The 23641-nt window shown below is 45.7% G+C and overlaps 1 protein-coding gene across 3 annotated transcripts in view; it reads right to left on the bottom strand.

The window, feature by feature from the left end:
• Window positions 1-23641, bottom strand: part of CEP131 (centrosomal protein 131) — a 1227592-nt gene that overhangs the window by 40495 nt on the left and 1163456 nt on the right. For all 3 annotated transcript variants that reach the window (XM_069655164.1, XM_069655163.1, XM_069655162.1), the window contains one exon: window positions 1748-1808. In XM_069655164.1, coding sequence (XP_069511265.1) covers window positions 1748-1808 — 61 coding nt within the window. The remainder of the gene's footprint in view (window positions 1-1747; window positions 1809-23641) is intronic.

Below are 23641 nucleotides of genomic sequence, written 5' to 3'. Positions count from 1 at the left end.
CCCACCAAACCTCGTAAAAACATTAATATCTAGTTCTTTTATCAGTTTGCCAAATTAAGTGTACATTTGTCAAATGGCACCTCATTTATAAGTCTTAACATTATTTTGAGACCCCTGCCTCTAAATTTTGCCCCATCTTGACAGAATCCCAACAAACTTTGCAAACACATCCGGAATCAGGTCAGGAGTATAATTGCAAAATCGCATGCGGTTTCATTGAGTGGTGCCATAGTTGTATGCCAAAAAAACAAAAATCCCCAAACTGCCCCCAAACATCTGAAGTGTCCCCGAACTTCATAGGACTGTTCGCGGACTTTCGTGGCAAAAACCATCCTTTTATTTTTGCTTCTTTCAGCCATATCCCATCCTCATCACTCACCCCAGAGATTATTTGATAAGTTTGTCAAGAGCAATGTTGTGTTTTTTAATATGTTTTTACCGCGATGTCCGCGGACACCGGCTGATGTCCGCGAATCCAAGATGGCGGACGTTTCCAAGAATCTGACACACTTCACGCTTTTCACCATCCAATCAGCGTGCTGCCCTCTAAGCCAATTGGTGACCTGTCCGTGGAGCGAAGAGGGAAGTGTGTCCGCGGAGCGGACATAGATATCACACATTTTTTTTAGACCGACTTTTTGGTTGTTTTTACAAAAATATACTTTCGGGATCAAGCCGCCACTCCTGCCGCACATTTGGTGAAAATCCGTCCAGCGGTTTGGGCTGTAGGCCTAAGCAAAGTATTTTCTCGATTCAGTCTATGGCAAAAAAAGAAATTTTGGGACCCCCCCTGGACCAAACCTCACCAGACTTTGCAAAGAAATCCAGAGTGGGCCACATACTTTATTTTGCAAAGTTTGGTGAGGATTCGTCCAGGGGGAGTGAAGTTATAAGCCGCCCAAAAAGTGCTCTTCCTATGGGTTTAGCAACTTAACCAAAACTACATGGCCACTACTGCAGGCCATGTAATATAGTATTTCATTATGGGTAGGTAGGCCATTCATATTCTTGCATAATCAATCTGTCTGCCACTTGGAATACTGGTTCATACTTGCTGGTCTATGTATTGAGGTTCCTAGATTGTCCAGTCACTGGCTCCCAGCAATTATGCTTTTGTCTCTGATGAAGCTAGTTTCTTTTGTGAGCCTTTTCAAACATTGTTTAAACCTCTTCATGTCACGTCTTTTTGCTGTAGCTCTGTTTTACTTCCTTGTCATTTGTATTGCTTTTACTCTGCCTGACCCCACATGTATTGTTCCAAGTGTGCCATCCCCATTACCTCTTTATGCTAACCATTCATAAGTTCAAAAGTTATTATTCTGTACTTTTTGTAGTTGTCCTAGATATACCATCAACAAAAAGAAAAAAGAAATCATTTATAGGCACAACTATCTGGATGTCTTGGCCAATAAAGAAAACGGTCTTGGATTGTGCAGTTTTGTGCCACTTGCAATATCAATAGGTTCTATGGAACTAGAGCATTACTTTATCAAATTCAAGGCTTACAGCACTGTGCATAGTGCAGAGCCAGATAGAGCTATAGAAAAATCCTATGATTTTGCAATTGGATGATGCCTCAAAGTTTGGACAGGCTTGGGCAAAGGCAAAGTCAGCCTGACACATGATTTCCTTCATTTCTGGGTCTGCCGCTTGCACAACAATAGAGCTTTAAACTGATATCTTCAGCACTTGGCCCATCTGAGGCATTCAACAAGTCTGCTGGCAAATTCAAGAGTCAATTTCTTACCTCGTGCTGTTTCCGCAAACTGTTCACAGCTTCTTCTTTCTTCACAATTGCTGTTTTGACCCTGCAGGGAAACATATCAGTCAGCTTACGCTCGGCCAAATGAGCCATCTAGGAAGTGTGTAAAGAGAGACCAAGATATATCAGAAAACAACTGAACAAAAGAGATTTGCTGTAAAAGAAAAGTGGTATGATAGGAAATCCAGTAGAAGATATATAATTTAACCAGAGCGGAGGAATAATTTGGGTGTATTCTGCAGCAACTGAAAAGAGTAGTCTCAGTGCTCTGATAAATATTGTCTGAAAACATAGGAACAAACCATCTCTTCACAAACACAAGTATGGGAGAAGGTCCATTTGTATGGTTCCAAAGACAGGGATTGCAAAAGAGTAGAACATTTTTTTAACTGTTATTATTAAAACCCACAGTATTCAAAAAGAGATTAAATAGTGGAAAGATATGGTACAGTGGAAATATTTTTGGCTGTGGAAACACGAGTTTGAATCCTGGCTTTCCATTGTAACTACATGATGGTTCCTGGGCAAATCTCCTATGCCACTGCAATATATTTAGCCAATCTGCCAAATTGTGAATACTTGCAAACTATTTAAATGCCTGCATTAAACTCAATGTAAAAAAAAAAGAAAAATGTGAAAAAATTCCCCCACAAAGGAGGAAAGACAAAAAGGGAATATACTGCATACGTGAACTGGAGCAGTACTAAAAGCCAACCAGTTGAACGTTTTAAGTCTTTGACCTTTACGCAAAGAAAGTAGCATGAAGAACTAAAGGAGAGCCACGTAGTACTAACCATAGAATACACACAGAATTGGAGAGATGGTGCAACAGCAGAACAAGTAGACGTAAGCACCTGTTGAGCAAGAGCTGCAGTGATGAAGTGAACTATGAAATAGCACAAATAGCATTACATGGCAAATTGATGCCAATTATGCGTCTTGGGAGCTATTCAAATACATTATGATGATTATTGGAGAAGGAGGCAGAGCACAAGCAGTGGGTGGGGGTTACAGAAGTACAATGGATAAATGAAAAGGTCTAAAGAGCCTGTAGTCTTCTTATAGCTTATAAGTGCCATCGGTACAAGCATTTATCACATCAGGAGGGGTTATGGTATAATAAGACTTACAGGAGGGGTGTTTGAAATTTATTAAATAGAATTTAAAGCTGGCCACACAACTGGAATGGCATGAGATATTGAGATGTTGGAGTGGTCAGTGCCTCTAGAGGTTCTTGAGGGTATACAAGAGTCAGTCACATGCAAGCCACAGCCTTCGTTGGATGAGTCTCCTGAAAAAAAGGTTATTGCAACACCCAAAATACACCAAAGTCAAATGTTGTCCCAGTGGATTATTCACTCACATGCTCCATTGTTAGTAGAGGAGCCTCAAATGTGGCTTCAGCTCACCCAGAATCAGTCATCAATACAATGACTTAACTTGATGCCTCTTTTCGATAAACATCAGAAAGGACATACATTTCTACCCATAGATTAGGAAATTACTTTATGCAAGTGTAGGGCCTACAGTTATAGCATTTCACTAAACATTCTTACAGTTCAACAGTTCACAAGGGACATTTTTCTCTTAGAAAAAGTCAAACATTTACTAACATGGACGATGGCAGGAGAATAGGCTGTATATTCAAAATAACACCAGGAGCAAGAATGCATTTTATTCTACACCTCATGCAGCTTATTTGTAAGTATATTAAAAACATGGTCATAGCAATGTGACTTCTTAATGGTGGGTATTGACTAGCAAAACATCCAACTTTCAATTCAGAGAAAGGTAAGGAGGTTAAGGGCATACTGCAAATCACTTCCAGATGATGAGTGGTGGTAGTGGCCCTTTTATGACACTGAGGGTTTCAAATCTCCTCTTTGTTGGATGGCGGATTATCTATATGTCTCAGAAACTAGAAGTATTCAGAGTACAATTAATTTTTGAGTCAAATAAAAAACATAAGCATCCTAGATGAAAGTAACAAACAATATGTTATGCTTGGAATTTTGGTCTGGGTAAAAGACAGACTTTTCATTGCAAGGGAACATTTTGTTTGGTTTTTACCAACAATTTCATTTCTTGGTCAGGGCTGTAGCATCTTGTCTAGGCTTTTTTTCCTCCACCATTTACCCAATAGGAAGCATTTGCCCGCATATAAGGAAGAAGCAGTAGAGTGTAACACGGCAACAAGGTAAAATATTACAACAATGGTATGGATGGGATTCTTGTTTCGTACAAGAAAGCATTCAGTTGAAGGTGTCCTCGTTAGCAAAGAGGGATAACGCATGCTTCTAGGAATTAAGATTCACAAACACATTTTAGTATAAGACCAGAGGCCCTTACCCCCTCCACCCCACCCCCAGTGAATTCCTGCACCTATTCAACATTCCTCTCCAATTGGTTTTGCATCAAAATGTTTGTTTGAAAACTAACCCCTCGTGGCTGATGCTTAAGGCTCTGTACCTCCAACTAACTCTTCAACAGAGAGGTCCAGCCATTCACCCTAGTGGCTGGGAGAGTATTACCCTGGAGGGTCTTTATGAGCATTAGATACTCTAATGAGAAGAAAAGGATGCTGAGAAAAGCACCAAATTTAAGAACAGCCTGCACACAGCATTTGAAAGAGACACGTACGAGTAAATGTGCAATGTTAGCAGCACCATCTACAACAAGATTATATGTCCAAAGTATATCACAAGGCACAAAAATACATTTCTTCAGTTACGTCAAAGTATCCAGCAACCTTTGGTTAAACAGTCCAACCTGGAATGAAAAGCACAGCACGTCAGAGGAGAGTAAAAAGGAATGTGGGCCTGCATTCCTCGGTTTAAGAAACGTTGACAAGGACTTTGATTGTAAATACTGTTGCCCTGTTCAGGGAAATGTAAAACCAGGGCAACAACATGACTTTTAAAGGCTACATTTGTGAATGAAACCAACCTAGGCCTGGATAGCTAAATGGCATTCCTTACCACAGCTACAGAAACCGCAACAGGAATAGGGTATGGCTTGCTTTTGCATGAGAAAAGTGTGAACACTAGCTTTAAAGTGCAACTTCAAAGGTTTATGTCTGGAACATTTGTTCTTGTTAGTAATAATAATTTATTTAATGCGATACAGTTTACTTAATAAACTTAACACATAAAATCTACACTTAAACATAGAATAATACCTAGAAACATAACATAATAACCTAAAACCACATCCAGTATGGCGAATAAGTGTAGAGGACAAGTCCTGTCGTGTATATAACGCAATGCCCGGGTGAGCGTATTACGTGAGGCGTAAGCGCTATATAAACACATCATTAGACCCTAGAGGTCAACAACGGGGACACACCGAGTTATGATCATCACTTCTCACATCAGCTGAATTCCAAGGGTTTTGTTGCATTTAGTCTACGTTCTGGTGTTTATCGGAATGCCCACACAACTTAGAAATAATTGCCAGGTGGCACTACCATCCCCTTTTAAATGTCACCACTTTGCTAATGAGCTGGTGACAAGCAATCAGTGTTGTAGAATGGTTTAATCTGGCGACAACTAGTTTGGGTGAATTCTCCACCCACCCCAAATCAGGTGCGCATCATTTTTATTTAATGAATACAGGTATTTTTATGAACATGGGTCCCCCAGTTTAACAATATTGATTTCTGTGCTCATGGGCTTTTTCAACAGGGGGATGCCGAGTAAAAATGATCATCACTTCCCACATAACTGTGCAGTTGTATTCTTGGCAACTGGGCAGGGGGACCAGACAGGGATGTCCATGGTCACCAATGCTATATATACTGGCGTTAGATCAGCTGGCAATATGCCTGCGCCAACAATATGGGGAGGTGGGCATAAACACGACCAGTGGAGAGCATTTGATATCATTATATGCGGATGATATGCTCCTTTATTTACGCTATCCAGAAGAAAACCTACAGTATGTCCTAGAGGTAATAGAACAGTACGCCATCCTCTCCGGTATATCGGTGAACCCTGGAGAGTCAAGCCTGTTCCCTTTGGGTAAATATAGGAATGTCCCAGTGCAGAGGCTGCCTATTCTGCCAATACCATGGCAGCCCGTACCATTTAGGTATCTGGGAATAAACATTTACCACAAGATCGAGACAGAACACAAGCACAACACGGAAAAGGCAATAGATGGGATTAGGAACAGTATGGTATTTTGGTCCAGACTGCCCCTGACCATGATGGGGAGGGCGGCCTTGCTCAAGATGGTGGTCCTGCCTAGACTCTTGCACTTTTTTTTACAAACGTCCCGTTTGATACCCCGAAGCCTATTTGCAAAACTTCACAGCATGTGTAGGGGTTTTGTGTGGGGCAGCTCTAGGAATAGGGTGGCTCTGTGGAAGCTCCAGAACCCGTGCGACAGGGGGGGGGGATAGGCCTGCCTAACTTAGAACTCTATTACCTGGCAGGGCAACTGCAGTACGTGGCCAGGTGGCTCTCGACTGAAGACTCGGCGGAAGCCAGGCTTCTGCGCGAAGATACAGCCCCATACTTCCTGATGGAAGTGGTGTGGTTGAGTAGAGATAAACTGGTGGGCAAGGGGCGGTTACTGAGGTTGGGCTGGGAGATCTGGCACAGGACATGAAAGATGGGGGGGATTCAGATCCATACTCCCAACAAGCCCCCTTGGCGGCTCTGTGTGGGAGCGACTCCGAACTACTTGAATCGGTCCGCAGATACTGGGAACAGGTAGGCCTAGCCACCCTCGGGGACATATGGCAGGAAGGGGAGGCGATGGACTTTCAGCAGCTGCAGGAAGAGACGGGAGTACATGGTGGCCAATATATAACCTACACTAGGCTGGTGAAAAAGACTAGAGAAAGATGGCTGGAGACAGTGCTCGCGGAGGATCCAGATGCCACCCTGGAAACCATGTACGATGTATCAGAGGGCGGGCACAAATTATCAAGGATATATGAGCTCCTGCGGGCAAGGGCAGGGAAGGAGCTGCTCCAATTGAGACAAGATTGGGAGGAGGAGGTAGGAGGACCCATGACGGATGGGCAGTGGGAGCGGGCCCAGAGGTACCACAAAAAGGTGTCCCGCAATGCGAGATTCCAACAGCTTCAGTTGTATGTTACCCACAGGGCTTATTTAACCCCCGGGAAGATTGCAAAGTTTGGGGGATCAGCTATGCAGCAATTCCCCAGGTGTGGGGAGGTGAACGCGGGATTGCTACATATGTTTTGGGCTTGCCCAGAGGTGCATAGATTTTGGAATGAGGTCAAGACGAAACTGGCTGGCAGGGGGGGGAGTGCTGGATGTGGAATCGGCCTGGTCATGCTTGCTTGGACTATTCCCTAGACCCCGGCATTTGAAACACATAAGCAAGATGAAGGACCTGGCCTATGTCTTGGCCAAACGTAGGATCGCCATGGGCTGGAAGGCGGCCCATAGACCCAGGGTGGAGTTGTGGTGGAAAGACCTCTTGAGATGGGCGGAAGCTGAATCCGTAGTCTGGGTTGAAGCGGTCACCAGGGGGGGGGCGAAGAAGAAGTAGGGCCCTTGTTGGCCTGGCGACAATTGGTGGCCTCGTTGGCAAACCCTCACCAGGGTGACAACGAGACAGAGGACCCGGTTGATGGCAGTCTAGGTAGTGTGCCACCCAGTGATGTGCCCGTAAATAATATGTGAGAACTGGCTCTAGTTTAAGGGGGGAGGAGGGAGTTGGGGAGTTTGAAAATGTGTTGAAATATGATGCTTTCTATGTTTTGAAACGGTCGTAGTGTGTTTGTTTGACCTTAAAATAAAATAAAAATATATTAAAAAAAAAAACCAAACTGTGCAGTTGTAAAGATACCGGTGGGGGGGTGTCTGTACTTCCGCTCTCTATATGGTAGAGGAAAGGCACAGCGGACCGCAGCCAAGATTCTCTATAGGGTAGCAATGGACGAGCAATCAAGGCCTAGCTTCTCAGGAGGTGAAGCGGGCTGGTTCTTAAGTACAGTGTAGTCCCCGAAACCCACAAAGGAATGTCCACACACTGTATTACTGAAAACACAGTCTTTATATAATTAATATTCAAAGGTATGTACACGATCCCAATAACGCACTTTGTACTCGGAAATCAACAATGATAAATATATACAATTCTAAAGTGGTACCACCAAAGTTATCAAATCTCATTAAAGTGCATCAACTGTACGGTTAAAATGTCACAAAGATCAATAACGAGGAAACCAGCAATAGAGATAGGAGGGAAAGCAAGAGGGTTGAAACAATAGGCAGAATACTGGCCCCTACCGATAGGCACCGTTCTGTGTGGAGATCCCCCCCACCTGGGCAACCTGTAAAATAAAGATATATAGCACAAGCCCAGTCCATATATTGTTCACTAGTCTTATTTCCTCCTATTAAGGTGTTAGGGAGAATTCTCTGTTTAGGCTGAATTTCCTAACCTAGTGAGTCCCCGAGCAGCTTTGCTGGATTTGTGGGGTTTATTTTTTTCTCCTGCCAAGAGTAAGACTCTTTATCCTCACTCTTGGACATGATTTGAGTGTGTTTCTTTGAATCTAGATGTGGTTAATGGGCTATAGGGCCTTTTACTCCATAGGGTTTCATCCATAGGGTTTCATGTGTTTTTGTGATGTGTGTTACACAGCACCCTCCGTGCAGTAACACAGGGTTGTCATAGTGACCCCCAGGATAGACTCCATACCCTGGGACTGACTACTGTCTCCCAGGGCATGTAAAGTCACCATTGACTTTACTAGTCTTAATTTCTGAACAGAACCAGTACAAACCATCATATTGTGGACGTACTGGCTGGGGCAATTCGGTTGCCACAGGGTCTGTTAGTCGAGGGGGCACGTCTCCGTCCCCCCTGATCGAGTTTTGGCTGGTGGCAGTGGATACTACTTTTTATATTCAACCCCGAATATTTTCCTATGGGATTTCCCATTGTTTTGGGCTACTATCTTTATTTAATTATTTACGGTAGCCTCGAACATATCGCTGGTTTATTTAATTAATATTAATTCTCCGGTTGGTATTTTTTGCCAAAACTTGATTCTAAAATGGCGTTTGTGTTCTCTTCTGTGACTCCAACCCAAGTCGAGCCCTTTGTTCCACTTTTTGGCGTGGTGCCACTATGTCTGGGGTACTTAGGAGGGGTTGAGGGGAATTTAGGACCCTGGACTGAGTTGTCTAGGCAACTCAAGTCGCACTCTGCCCTGATTGGCCCAAGTGGTGAGCCGGCCGGCTCACCACTTAGCATGTTTGAGTGACAGCTAGGCTGAGTGAATGGGGGTTTGCTGCATAAAAGCAGGGCTTTGGGGACTGGAACTTCAGAAGTCCCCACAGGACCTAAGAATCCGACGAGGGAAAAGGTGAGCCGACCTGCCACGACACCACCACCGGTGGAGCCCTGCTGGACTGCCTCACCACTTTTCCCAACGACAGAGAAGAACTCCCGCCGGAGAGTCTTCTTCCTTTGACTGGTGGGGATAACCAGTTTCACAGTCTTTTGGCTTTCCCGACGTATCGCGTGGCCGCCTTGCCCGTGCCAAGCACCCCGGCAACCGGGATACCACGTTTTACCACGACCGCGAGACAAAGGTAACACCTTTAACCGGAAAACTCTGCGGCTGGTTTCTTCCCTGGTAGTGCAACGACCTTCATCTTTCCTCCAAGTCGAGATCGACGCAACTTGCACCCACTACCAGGAACAACTGCCACCGCTGGAGGATCCTTCCCACTTAAGGTACCGTGTCCCGCCTGGCTTCCCTTGCAACCGACTGTACGGGGTAGATTTAGCCCCCGGATTAAACTTTTCTAAGCCTCTCTAAACTCTTTTCTGAACCCTCTGCAAGACTTTCTAAGCCCAGGGTAACTGTGTGATCTTGGGCGCATTTGTGCTCTGCTCTCTCTAAGAGTGGGCCCAGCCTTTGGACTTTGGCTCACCAGTGACTTTTTTTGCTCTCTGCCTTGCTAACAGTGTTCTGGAATCAGAGTGGAGTACCTTTCCATATTCTGTCTTTTTCCCTCCCTTTCTCACAAACTTATTAGAGTGCAATCTAGTTAAGCGCTGTTTTACTGTGATTTTCTAATAGGGAAAAAAGGGGTGTATATATCATAATAGTAACTGTATTTAGAATATTTTACAAAAGGAGTGTTGGAGTGTTTCAACTGTGTGTTTTTAAATAAATAATTATATACTTTGATACCAAAGCTCTGGTCAGTGTTTGCTTGTATTATTGTATCTGAGTGCCTATTGAGTATACTTTGCATACTGCCTAACTCTTCTTGAGGGAAGTCTGACTGCTCAGCCACAGCTACCAGGTAAATCTGGGTGGTGCAGACTGCTACCAAGTGGGTTTACTGCAAACACCTGTAGTCTTAAATCTTTTGCAGTGGTCCCTAAGGGAACTGCACAGGTTTCTGGCTGACATAAGGTTTTACCCCCCCAATGTACCTGGTGGAGTAGAGTCCTTCGAAGACGCGTCGAAGGATCCTTCTTGAGTGACTCCCTTTAAAGCAGGAGCCACGAATCGTCGAGAGGCATCGAAGATGGTGAACTTGTCAACGGCAGTGATGAGAAGTTCGAGGGTGCCGAGACCACAGTGTCGATCCAGGCGGTGCTCGTCAGCGAAGTCCTGCGAGGATGAGGTGTGCGGGGCACCTCGGCGATTGATTGTTCAGGACCGCAAAGAGTTTCAGAAGAACTGTGGCCCAACAAGGGCGTCGAGTCGTCGAAGTCTTTGTGGCCTTCTGGTGGCTGGAAACCCATCAGCGGATTCTCCTTGGCGCGTTGGTCATCCTCGACTTTCTCCTGCAGGACAAAGCGATCGACGTTGCGGACAAGGGAGTCCTTGGATTCAAATGTTCTTAGGCAAAGGAGCGGGCGGCTCCGGTCGGTGCCGGCGCGGCGTCAAGTGGTCCCCACAGCTGGGCAACATAACTTCGACGGGCCTCCAGCGGTTACACAACCCTGCGAACCCTGGTCGACAGCAATAGACCGGGTGCTTTGCTTCAATCTCCTCGGCAGTCCCGTCTCAGGTCGGTAGCCTTTCGAGGGTCTGACTTCCAGGGAGCTTCGGCAAAGGTTAGCGGTGCTTGATGGTCCCTCGGAGCACGGGAAGAGGGCGCCTTACCAGGTCCTCTCTCGGATCAGTCTTCGACGAATTCAGCAGCTTTCAGATCAGGTCGAAGCAAATGCAACAGCAAGTCTTCCAGCTGGTCGTCGAGGATCAGCAGTGTCAGTTACTCTTCAAGTGTAGACACAGCTTCTGAACAATTTCCAGTAGTGAGAGGTCCCCAGATATACTATCTTCTCGCTCATCCACAATGCTGGGTCACTCTCAGCAGCCAATGATACAGAAGGGCATTCATGCAGTCAGTCAGCCAATCAGGCACAAAGTGCATTCAGGCCATCCTCCTCCCTCTCAGACACTCGCAACAAGGAATGTGGATTGGGACAAGTACCCAGCCATTCAACACTACACACTGCATTCATGCCAGTTTCGGGCAGGGCTGTCTCAGTCTTTGTCTCTCATACCAGAACCAGACAGCCACAACAAGAAGTGCATATTGGTCAGACACTCCATTCACCCAGGTCCCACCCACAGGGTGTACCCACAACATACAGTCACTGGGAAGGCTCCGGCCAGTCTGGCTTCCCAGGACTTTGGGAAAACAAGGTAACCGGCAATAGAAAGCAAGAGGCCACAGGGGCCATCTTGTTTTCTATCAGGAATCAACTGATTCCAGTGGCAGGGCCTGGGTATCCCAAAATGGAGGATACTCTGCGCACCTGTCAAATTCAGCACGGAGCTGCCACCAGCCCATACCCTGCTCTGTGGGCCACCCACAGGTGCCCAAAAACATACACTAGGGGCACAGGGTTGTACCCCCACCCATGGTTGCCGTAAGGGTATCACATGGGTCTGTTTACCAAACCAAAAGAGAGCTGCACCGCCAGGAGTCCCACATGAACTCCTGCGTGGAAAACATGACAGAACACACGATAAAAAGGCAATAAAAGAACAAGGATACGGAGGCCCTGTCCCTCCGAAGCATTTCCAGCATCACAGCAGTAACTACATTTTTTTAATGAATTTCAAGGGTTTTGTTATACCATAGTTTATTCAAGGACCACTATCCATGGCCTTCGGCAGTGGCCAACGTACATGTTGCACCAATAGGTTTCTTTAGGACCACTATCCATGGCCACTGTCCATGATCCAACTATGGGTTTCCTTGGGGCCTACTAGCCATAGACTTTGGCCCACGCCAGTGAGCGCAGCCTTCGGCTGTGCCCACTGTATATTTTAAAACACTAGGTATCTGTCAAGCCCACTAGTCATGGTCTCCAGCCGTGGCACATGTTGCACCAATAGGTTTCTTTGGGCCTGTGAGAAACCCAAGGATATTCTCAATGGAAGTTCCGTGGGATCCCTTATTCAGTTGGCCAGGGAACAGCCTTGCGAGTGGATCACGACCCTGGGGGTGGACGAGTGAGGATCACCTGGGTCGGGTGTCTTTGGGGAGTTGGGAAGAAACACCAGACGGCGAAACATGGTATCCCCAATTCCCAACATATTCCCTCTACCTTTATGGGATACTACAACTCTCATAATTCCCCACCTTTTGGTGTTAGTTCAACTACTGATACGGTGAAGAGGAAAACTGAGATTAGGAAGATTACCCCAAGTAATATGCAATGGTCCTGTCCTGGTAATGAAGCCAAGCAGGGTCAGGCACTCAGAATCACAAGCATGAAACACATTGATGGCTGGCCAGAGTATAAGAGGTGGAACAGAGAGTCACACAGTGAGTTGGAGCCCGAGAAGGCACACGAGTCGGAGGTTGAGCAGGCAGGCGAACTGGGTCGCCAAGGTACCCCAAAATCTGTCAGCAAGAACAAAGTGCTGAGACAATGAGGGCCTGATAGGTGAAAAGGCTGCAGAAAGCGTGGCGAGGGAGCTGTGTCCCCAAGGACCCAGAAAGGGGTTGCTTGAGGAAACAAACTACAAAGAGAAAGCCTGGTACAGGTCCTTGTTCCCCTGGGTGTGTTAGAAGGGCCGGGAGTGTTGGTGGGGAAGAGAAGACCCTGACCTCGACACGTATCAAGCAATAAAGAGAAACACAGCTACTGAGTTCCAAGCAGAAGGGAGCCTTGTTTGTGAAAGGCAGGAGGCGCGAATGAAATACAATGTTGCAAAGCGAGGACAAGCATATGGCAAGAGACGCAATGAAGTTGAAAGCTTTAATTGTCCATTGTTGAAAGAGTGATGAGAAAAAGTGGCAGCGAGGCCGCATGTACGTTTGCACGAGTAAAGAGAGACTTTTTGAGATTGTGAATTACAGAGGGCTCGAAGCACGAGCAAATGTGAAATAAGAACTGTTATATTTGTGGAATTAGGAAGAGGGTCTGGGACCCATAATGAGAATTAATAAGAGGGTCTGGGACCCAGGTAGTGGAGATTGTGAAAGACTGTGCCGAGGGTACGACCAAGTAAAGATTGCTAATGAAAGGGTACGACCAAGTGAAATATGAAGAGGAGCACGAATTGTAGAGACAGCCTTAGTAACAGAGTGGTCCCGCACAGGGCCGAGCAAGATACTGTGCGTTTGTGAAAGTCTCTGTTACTGTACTATGAAGTAAAGTGCAAAGGGCACAATTGTGTGAAAGTGGCAGAATGGTCCCACTGAGGGGAGGCGAATACTGTCCGTCTGTGAAAGGCTGTCACGCAAACCATTATAGAATTGTTGAACTGTTGGGGAAGGGAAACCCATTGTGAACCATTATTCGTTGATGCCGAATCAGGCGAAGGAAGCCTGAGCAAACTGTTTGCTGATGAACTATATGAATTCTGAACCAGGCAAGGGAAGCTTGGAAGAACTGTGCCTCATTAAACTGTGTGAACTAGCCACCCAAAGAACTAGCTCCCAAAGAACTTTTATTACAAAAGCTTGGGGAATGGAGTGTTATTTAACTTCATTGCCATCCTGATATTATTTGACTCACTCTTGTTTGGACCTTAACCCGTACACATTATCTTTGTAGAATTAAGTGAGGGCAAGATTAGGTTAGACCCAAACACCTTTATTATTTTGACTGACTGACATCCTCTAGTTTAATTTGATGGTCGAGACTACTCTAATTATAGAGATAGTACCAGATAGGAAGTCTTCAACCCCTGTTAAAGTTAAATAAAGGTTTCGATACTGTTCATTTGTGTCTGGATATGTCTTCTGAAACCATGCCTACCTCACAGGGACCATGGACCATGGCCATCACGGCATTCGGCCATGTTCCAACAATAGGTTTCTTTGGGACTCAGTAGCCATGGCCTTCTGCTGCAGCCTTTGGCCATGTCCAATGCACATATTGCAGCAAGAGGTTTCTTTCGGGCCCACTAGCCATGCCTTCTGGCACCGGCCAGTGGCCCCAGCCTCAACCCCTTTACATGTTGCACCAATAGTATTTTTATTCATGCTCTTCCTATTCCCCCGATGATGAGCTACAGTTACAGCGGCAATGAACTACTTAGGGCTGCAGTAATCCCCCGGTATTCCTATTATAATTCATAATGCATGAAAATAAAAAAAAAACTGTTCCCTGCCCTCACAGGCATTCACCAAGTGCCCCCTCTTCTTTCCATGTCCCACCACTCCCGTGAGCTACTTTTCACCTCCCTGCCCTCTGCCATTACCCCCCTTCACTTTTGTCCGTGTGAAGCATTTTCTTTTCCGTGCGCGTTTTGTGTCATTACCACAGTAACCTTGTGAGATTCCCCTGGCACTCCCCCTGATAATCCCAAAATGTTAAAATTGTAAATGTCTCCCCAGACTACTCCCAACTCTCCAATTTAACATGGTATCCCCTTTCTGCATCTCCACCTCTCGCCTCATGAAATGTCATACTTTTTCCTCCTCCAAATAGTTTTGGTTTGCACTTTTCACTTTCTCATTGCCCCGGTATTACTGCGCTAATCACTCGCATGAAGCACACAAAAAATGGCAGCTGTTCATTTTTTAAAAGTCTCTTTTGAGCAAAGCATCATGGCAGTAATATCTATATTTTTGGGGGAAGGTGGCACCCCTTCCCGTCAAATATTTTTAAAACGTGTGTTTTTGCGCTTTGGCTTGATAAAATGTGGACTTTTTCCTCGAAGGGAAAATGAATGGGAGTAGGCTAAAAACAGCATTTTTTTTGCTTTCTTAATAACATTTTCATTCTGTAACACATCCTTAACACAATTTCCAGTCTGGGTGTGCCCGTGACAAACCTTTAGTTTGGAAAAGATCAGCCAAATCTGTCATGCAAGTCAAAAGTTATAAGCAATAGCATTTTTTCGGATTTCCTATGGCTCATGTCACACACCCGAACTATAGAGTGGCAACTGCCGTATTATATAGGATACATTACTCACCATAATTGTATTTCTGATGCTTGTATCTGCTTAGAATCACATGCTATGCATAGGCCAACATCTAATGGAAGCTGCAGAGTATTATTGTTGGTTTCGAAACTCGAAAAAAGGGACATCGACAGGGCGTGGCAGTAATACATCCCTAGGGTGACATCTACTGTACACCCATGGTGCTTCACATGTCGAAGTCCCTCAGATTGTTTTGTTTCTAACATGAAGTTGCATGAAGCGTAGCGCGAGTACAGGTGTAGTAAAGCAGATGGTGTATCAGATAAAGTCCAGAAAACATCTATGTACCTTCTACTCCAAGGGAACGGATGGTGGGCACATGTGAATCTAAGCAGTTACAAGCATCAGAAAAAACGATTACGGTGAGTAATGTATCCCTTCTGAGGCTTGTGGAATCTTCTTAGATCACATGCTATAAATCGATTAGCAAGCAGTATTTGGAGAAGGTGGTGCGTTGTGAGAAGGTACAGCAGCAAACATATGTTTTGGCACCGCCGTACCCACCTGGAATCTTATTTAGAGTGAGTGTCAATGCAGAAGTGCGGAGTAAAAGTGTGGATAGAGCTCCATGTAGCTGCTTTGCAAATGGCGTCCAGCGGGACGTTTGCGATAAAAGCCAAGGTAGCTCCTGTACCCCTGGTGGAGTGAACTCTTGGTGTGAAAGGCAGTGTTTTATTTGATAGAGAGTAGCAGAGCTGTATGCATCTGACTATCCATCTGGAGACAGCGTTTTTTGGACTCACAGTCTCCTTCCCTGCCTGGAGGTAAGGAGACGAACAGTTGGTCTGTTTTCCTTAGCGGTCTGGTTTTGTTTACATAGTAAAGGACCACCCTCCTTACATCTAGTGTATGGAGTTTATTCTCAGCCAAGCTTGATGGATTTTGGAAATAAGCTGGTAGTTTGATGGTCTGATTGGCATGGATCTTTGAAATGAACTTAGGCGAAAATCTTGGGTGCTTTCTTAATACCAATTTGTTTTTGCGGTTACCAAAGAAAGACTTTTGCACTGACAAAGCTTGCAGTTCACGGACTCTCCTTATGGAGGTGATAGCAACCAGAAAAGCCGTCTTCTATTTGAGGTGTTTAAGGCTGGACTTATGCATAGGCTCAAAGAGGGATACTATGAGCTTTTCAAGTACTCCATTTAGGTCCCACCTTGGCAGTGGATTTGAAATAGGAGGGTGTGTGGAAATCGATATAATATTGTGACCCCAATCGCATTGTTTAAATGTATGTTGGCCTACGCCAAGCTGTCTAAAGAATACCATGTATATAGGTTCCGCGGCAAGGTCTCGACCTTATTGTATTGTGTAAGCCGCCATCTTGGATCTAGCCGCCATTTTAGGTACTCTTGCAGTGTGGAAGTCACCCTGAATCACAAAATGGAGGCCGAATGACCTTTTGAGTAAAACTCCGGCCATGGTGACCTCTGCACACGTGAATAAACAATATGTCCGCAGGCCACTTGTTAGGGTCACGAACTAAGACCTTGTCCTCTCTTTAACCTGTGTGTAAATATGTAACTGTATCAGCGGAACTGATCAAATTAGGTAAATTGTGTGTTTGACCTGGCTACGAACCCTAGTCACGGTTCCAAGAATGGGTAACTTGCGAGAGGGCTGGCCAATGCAGGACAAAACGTATAAAAACCCAAGCATCCCGATGATCGGTCTCTCCCACTTTCAGTGCGAACCTTACGTTGAAGGTTCGCGTGTTAGTCAGAGGGCCGAATAGCTATCCGTATGTCAATTGACTTTGGTAACTTTGTAACTTTGAAATAAAGCGCTTTGTATGTCCTTTGTAACCTGTGTTGGTGTGTTTCCTTTTGGGCTACCCGGCCTCATATCAATTTCTCTGTTTCCACAGTTGGCGCCCGAATAGGGACCCTCAAGATTGATGCCGGATCATTGAAGGTTGACGCAGACTATCGAATCGGGATCGGACGGTGTGATTCTGCGGGCCCGACCGATCGAGACGCGATACCTCGGCAGCGCTGCACGATCCGATCCTTGGGCGATAGTCGTGCGGTCTGACACGGCATCTTGACGAGGGTCCAAATCCGAGGCGGGCAGATTTGCCGAAACCACCGAACGCAGGTAAAAATTTGTTAGTTGAAGTCCTTTGTAAACCGTATGGTCCTCCTTAGGTTTGGTCAGGTGCAGTCGTGACCCGGCTCTTAATTTAACCCTGACAATTTGAATTTGGCGTATTGTATCTGCAGACACAATTATTGGACCAGGTAACACCAATTCTTTGAGAAATGCCTGGGAAATTGTCTAGCTGCTTTAGGGCTCTGTTCCGCAGCGATCGACAATCTTTGGAATTTAGCCGTCCGGCACCACAGGAGGGGTCGCCGGCGTGTACTATGTACTGTAAGTATGGCATTGGTAGTATTGTATTTAATGACATTTGGCACAGACAGACCAGAAATGCCTCCGAATTTCAGTGGCCAATCAATGGTAGTTTTGAAATCCCCCGTATTGAATACTTAGAATCGATCTTGCTTAAGAAAAAGGCTAGGCCAGCAGCCTTTGATGTGTTACAAAATTGGAAAAAGGAAGCATTGCAGCAGCTTAAAAGTAGGGATAAACATGCACGTCGTCATAAAACAAACGCCGAAAAGGCATTGTTGTATGACAAGGAAAAACGATTAGAAGAAGCCCAGAAAATGGATAGAGCTTTCTCGCTCGAGGTCCAGAAAATTTACCCCTCCAAAGATTTCCATGTTTCCGAGGAGTTTATTGAGAAAATATTGAACGAACGGAGGCCTGATTCTTCAGCGCCACCTCCGTATGCTCCTGTTGTGGGCACCTTGCCCGTTCCTGCTATTGTTCCCGTTGCTATCCCTACTCCCCCTGCACAGCCTACTGCTCCTAGTTCTTTGGTTGTCGCTCCTCTGTCTATTACACTGCCTCTCTCCCCTGCACCCTTGTTAAGTCCACCTACACTTTCGATTCCGGGGAGTCCCGTGTTCGTTAAAACAGATCCCGGTGCAGGGTCAACAATTGTGACTCGTAGTACTGTTCCTGCGGGCAGGAAACGGGAACTATTTGCTTGGGCTAAGCATTGCATGGAAAAAGGTGATCAAACTGATGCATTTTCAACATTATCTAATTTGCTTGATTTTCCCGAGAAAAATGTTTTTATTGAAGGACTGGGGATTCACTTAGGTGTAATGTGGGGTAGATTGCAGACTTCGGATCTCCCACAAGGGGTGAGAGATCTGAATGCTTTGGCACTTTCGAGGGATACAGAGCAGAAAGTATATGGACATGTTGATAGGTTGTTTGAGTTTAGGAGGGATTTTGAAAAGTTACAAAACGAGGATGAGGAGGACGATAGGATATATGTACAGAAACGGTTCCTTTCGTGCCGAAGATCAACACCTGAGGAAGTACGAATTTGTACCAAAGACGCGATTCGATGGATCTCGTATTCATCGATACCGCCAGATGAGGTGTATGACACATACAGTCAATACACGGTAGAGATGCAAAGAAAGGTAATCCAAGTGATGGTACAGCACTTACAGGAGGAATGTAAAAGGAAGAAGGTTGGTTGCCCCATAGAGTTATTGGGTATTTGTAAAAGAGCTTTTTCGCCTGACACTTCTACAGCTGTTTTAGCGCTCGATTTGGCCCTATTGCTCAGTAAGCGGTCGGAGGTCCCTATATCTCAGTTGTCTATGAGAGAGGTCCCTCCGACCCTTGTCCCAAAAGTAGAAATCCCCGCCGACGCGGCGACTGGTACTCCCGCGACGGATATCCCTGCACATTACGTATCGCAGTTTGTTCACGTCCCGTTCTCTCGACAGGAAGTGAACACGATTAGACAATCAGTCCCTGATATTAGGAAAAACCCGACAGGGTTTTATAAAGAGATAGAATCCGTCTTACAGTCTTCTGTGTTCACCTTAAGTGACATGGACTTATTGTTTCCAGTGCTTTTGCCAGTTGATGTATGGAAACAGATACGGACAGTAGATGATGTGCCGGGGCTAGGGGATACATGGGTAAATCTGATTAGAATAGATGGGGAACGACCAGCTTGTGAGAAACCACCCCAGGTAATACTTACCTTACCCGATAGAATAGTTGCTAAACTAAAAACTATAATCCCAGAAAAAAGGATTATTTGGGACAAGCTTACGGCCTGCGTCCAAGGGAAAACTGAAGGTACTACTGAATTCTTTAATAGATTTGAACAGGTGTTCTCTGACTTCAGTGGACAGGATTTAGGCACAGAGTCGGGGAAGAGGTTGTTTGTGGACAAATTTGTACGTGGATTGTTGCCCGACATCCAGTCACAAATTATGTCCTCAGTGAGCGCTTGGCAGGCAAAATCCCAGTCAGAGGTTTTGCATATGGCTCAGTATTATGAGAATCGGGTTAATAATGAAAAAGAGAAAATCGAAAAAAGAAGGGGCGACTTAAAGACTAAGGTATTGTTGCAGCAAATTGTCAGAAACCCCAGAGGAGGTACGACACAGACTAGAGGTCAGTACATTCCAAGAGGAAATACTCCTCCGAATTCTATAAATATTAATCAGTGTGCTTATTGCCGCCAGGAAGGTCACTGGCGAGCACAGTGCCCTGCCCTTCGTCAGAGGTCAGGAGGCACATTTGGAGGTATGGGTAGGCGACCAAGGGGCCGCCCCGGAGCAGGGGGCCCTGATAGGGGTCAGCTTCTACAAGATCCACAACAACCTTTTTCACGGGAAAATCAGACTCCGAGTATGGACTCGAGAAATATATTTGATCACCCTTCTGCTGCCTATCTTTCTGAAGAACTTCCCTTTGACGAAGTTCTGCCTTACTAGGATTGCCCGAAGCAGCGTTTGGAACCTTTACCTATTCCCGTTATTCAGAAGGGCCCCTACGTTGAATTATTGGTGGGGAATAGGAAACATCAGTTCTTGATCGACACTGGAGCACAAAAGTGCTCCATTGACCATTCTAGGGTTCCAAACATCCCACTGTCAGGGCAAACAAACGTTTCTATAGGGTTCTCTGGTATACCAACTGTTTGTCCGGTTTCTGCGCCGGTATCTGTTTCTTTGGGTCCTTTCACAGACCAGTGCCCTTTTCTTCTTACTTCAAACTGCGGAGAAAATTTGCTAGGGTTGAATTTGTTAAAGAAACTGAATGCAGTGATTCATTGTTCCCCTGACGGAATAAGATTAACAGTTTCACCACAGCAACCCTTTAACTCCCAGTACTTGACCCGACCTCTACCTCCCGAGTTTGACATTGTCCCGGAATGTTTGTGGGCAATAGACGACAATGATGTCGGGATATTGCACATCGAGCCTGTTAAGATAGTCTTGAAACATGGGGTTAAGCTACTGCGCATTCCGCAATATAAAATTTCAATTGAAGGTGAGCGTGCTCTGAAATGCATTGTCTCCGATTTTGTACATCGTGGAGAGATAACAGGTACCTTATGTAATAGCCCGATCTTGCCAGTATATAAGAAAGGAGACAATGCAATTCCGTACCGGTTTATAATAGATCTTCGTGCTATTAACCGAGTGGTAGCCCCACAATTTCCAATTGTGCCTGTTGTAACTACGATAGTAACAATGATCCCTGCTACGGCTACACACTTTAGTGTCGTAGATTTGAAAAACGCCTTCTTTAGTATTCCGATACATGAGGAGAGCAGGTATTTGTTCGCGTTCACCTTGGGGGGACGCTCGTTTACTTTCACAAGGGCACCTCAAGGGTATACTGAAAGTCCTAGTATCTATAGTAGAGCCTTAAAGGAGCAGCTCGACACCCTTGAATTGCCACCTACTTGCACGCTGCTTCAATATGTAGACGATTTGCTCTTGGCTGCAGACTCTGAGAAAGCTTGTAAGGAAGGCACTATATTGTTGCTTGTTCATCTAGCTGAAAATGGTCACAAAGCTTCGCTAAAAAAATTTCAATATTGTTGCCAGGAGGTTGCCTATTTAGGCTACCTCCTGTCAAAGGAGGGAAGGAGATTGGCACCTGAACGAATAAAACACATTTCTGGCATGTCTGTCCCAAAATCACAGAAGGAAGTCAGAGCCCTGATAGGGATGGCGTCCTACTGTAGACTGTGGATCCCGAATTTTGCACTAGTGGTAAAACCGATGTTGGCTTTGACGAAGAAGGGCATTTCTCTGCCACTGCCATGGGAATCGGAACATCAACGATCATTTGAGCTTCTCAAAAACGCGCTATGTTCAGCACCGGTTCTGGGTACACCAAATTACGATAAGGCCTTTGTGTTGTTTGTGCATGAATGTGATGGATGTGCTTTGTCTGTGTTAACACAGGAACATGGAGGGAAGAATAGGCCGTGCGGCTATTATTCCTCTGCCCTCGATCCTGTTGCATGCGCTTTGCCACGATGTCTGCGCGCTGTTGCTGCTGCCGCTGCGTCTGTAAAACAGAGTGAGGGGATGGTCCTAGGCCACGATTTAATTTTGATGGTACCTCACTGTTGATATTCTATTGAATAAAACTCAAACGCAACACCTTACCTCTGCCCGGTTGACAAGGTACGAATTAGTCCTATTTGCTCCTCATATCCAAATTAAAAGGTGTTGTGTTCTCAATCCGGCTGAACTCTTACCTCTCCCGCAAAATATTGTTTGCGGTGATGAAGGATCACATGACTGCCTGTATGCCACCGAACAAGAAACAAAGGGCAGGATAGACCTCTCAGATACTCCTTTGAAGAATGCGGAAGGGGAGCTGTTTTGTGATGGCTCCTGCTTCAAACTTCCGAATGGCACATCTACAGCTGCTTATGCAGTTACTACTTTGAACAAGATTGTTGAAACTAAAAGGATTCCGCATAACTCCGCGCAGGCCGTGGAGATTATAGCGTTGACCCGCGCTTGTGAGCTCTCCCAAGGGCATAGAGTCAATATTTATACGGATAGCCAGTACGCCTTTGGGGTGGCTCACAACTTCGGAAAACTGTGGTCGGAAAGAGGGTTTCTGACCTCACATGGGACCAAGATTCAGCATGGTCCCTTAATAGTACAACTACTTTCAGCGCTCTCACTCCCTGAACAATTAGCGATCATGAAATGTGCAGCACATCGCAAGGTCATAGACAATGTGGGCAGAGGAAATGATTTTGCAGATTTGATAGCTAGACAAACAGCCACAGACCTTAGCACAGACATGTACACTTCGAGGGAAGTGAGAGATGTTTGTATAATAGATGAAGGCATTGGGTCTGTGCGAGATATGCAGACTGATGCCTCAGTTGAAGAGTCTAGGAAGTGGGCTGAAGGCATGGGAAAATTGGATGATGAAGGGTGTTGGGTGGACGCATCCAAAGGGAAATGGTTGCTTCCTGATTCTTATGTGTTAGCAATGGTTACAATGGCACACGGTCCAACGCATGTGTGTGCCCAGCAAATTACGAAGATATTGCAGCAGGTTTGGGTGAACGATAAAATTTTGGAAACTGCAAAGAGACATGTTCAGAATTGCATGATTTGCCTGCAGCACAATGTGGGTAAAGGGACAGTGACTCCAAGGGGAAGTTTCGGGCCCCCCTGTGCCCCCTTTGAAACCATTCACCTTGATTTTATTGAAATGGAGCGATGTAATAACTTGAAATATGTTCTTGTCATCATTTGTGCTTTTAGCAAATGGGTCGAGGCTTTCCCTGTCAAAGATGCTACCGCCATGACCACCGCAAAGATCCTGGTGAAAGAGTACTTCCCTGGATTTGGGCTCCCGAGGATAATTTGGTCGGACAACGGCCCCCATTTCATCGCAGCCGTAATGTTGCAAATATGTGTTGCCCTAGGGATTGAGAAACGTTTTCATTCAGCTAGGCACCCTCAAAGTGCGGGGTTGGTAGAGAGACAACGGTATTCTGAAAAACAAACTTGCAAAAACATGTGCCGACACGAAGCTAAAATGGCCCGACGCTTTACCTATTGTGTTGTTAGCTATGCGCACCACACCCCAGACTAGAACTGGGCTCTCTCCGTTCGAGGTGGTAATGGGAAGGCCTGCTAATATCTGGGGTCTCCCTAAACCTAACGCCCTGAGGGATGTGGATAATGTATTGCTCATAGATTACTGTAATCAATTGACTAAGAATCTGTATTTCATTTACCACCAGGTGAATGCTGCCTTACCTGTACGGTTTACGGGCCCAGGACACGATATACTGCCCGGTAGCTGGATCCTGGTAAAGGCCTACGAGAGGTCTTCCTGTCTTGCGCCTCGCTGGCGCGGACCCTACCAGGTATTATTGGTCACCAGGACGGCAGTGCGGGTGGCAGGAAAGAAGAACTGGATACATGCGACGCATGTTAAGAAGATCTCTCACCCGACGCCACACGCTACAGAAGAAACAGAACCCCTCGCTGGTGCTACAATCTCTGATCTCGGAGTAGCAGGCAGCATTGTGAGTGCGTCGGAGAAGTTCTCTGAGCCTGAGGAGCTCGGGGAGCCGTCCATTTTGT

The sequence above is a fragment of the Ambystoma mexicanum genome, chromosome 3q (genome assembly GCF_040938575.1).
Source record: "Ambystoma mexicanum isolate Mex_15411 chromosome 3q, UKY_AmexF1_1, whole genome shotgun sequence".
Lineage (NCBI taxonomy): Eukaryota > Metazoa > Chordata > Amphibia > Caudata > Ambystomatidae > Ambystoma > Ambystoma mexicanum.
The sequence above is the reverse complement of the archived record's forward strand: the minus strand, read 5'-3'. Positions and strand labels throughout refer to the sequence as shown.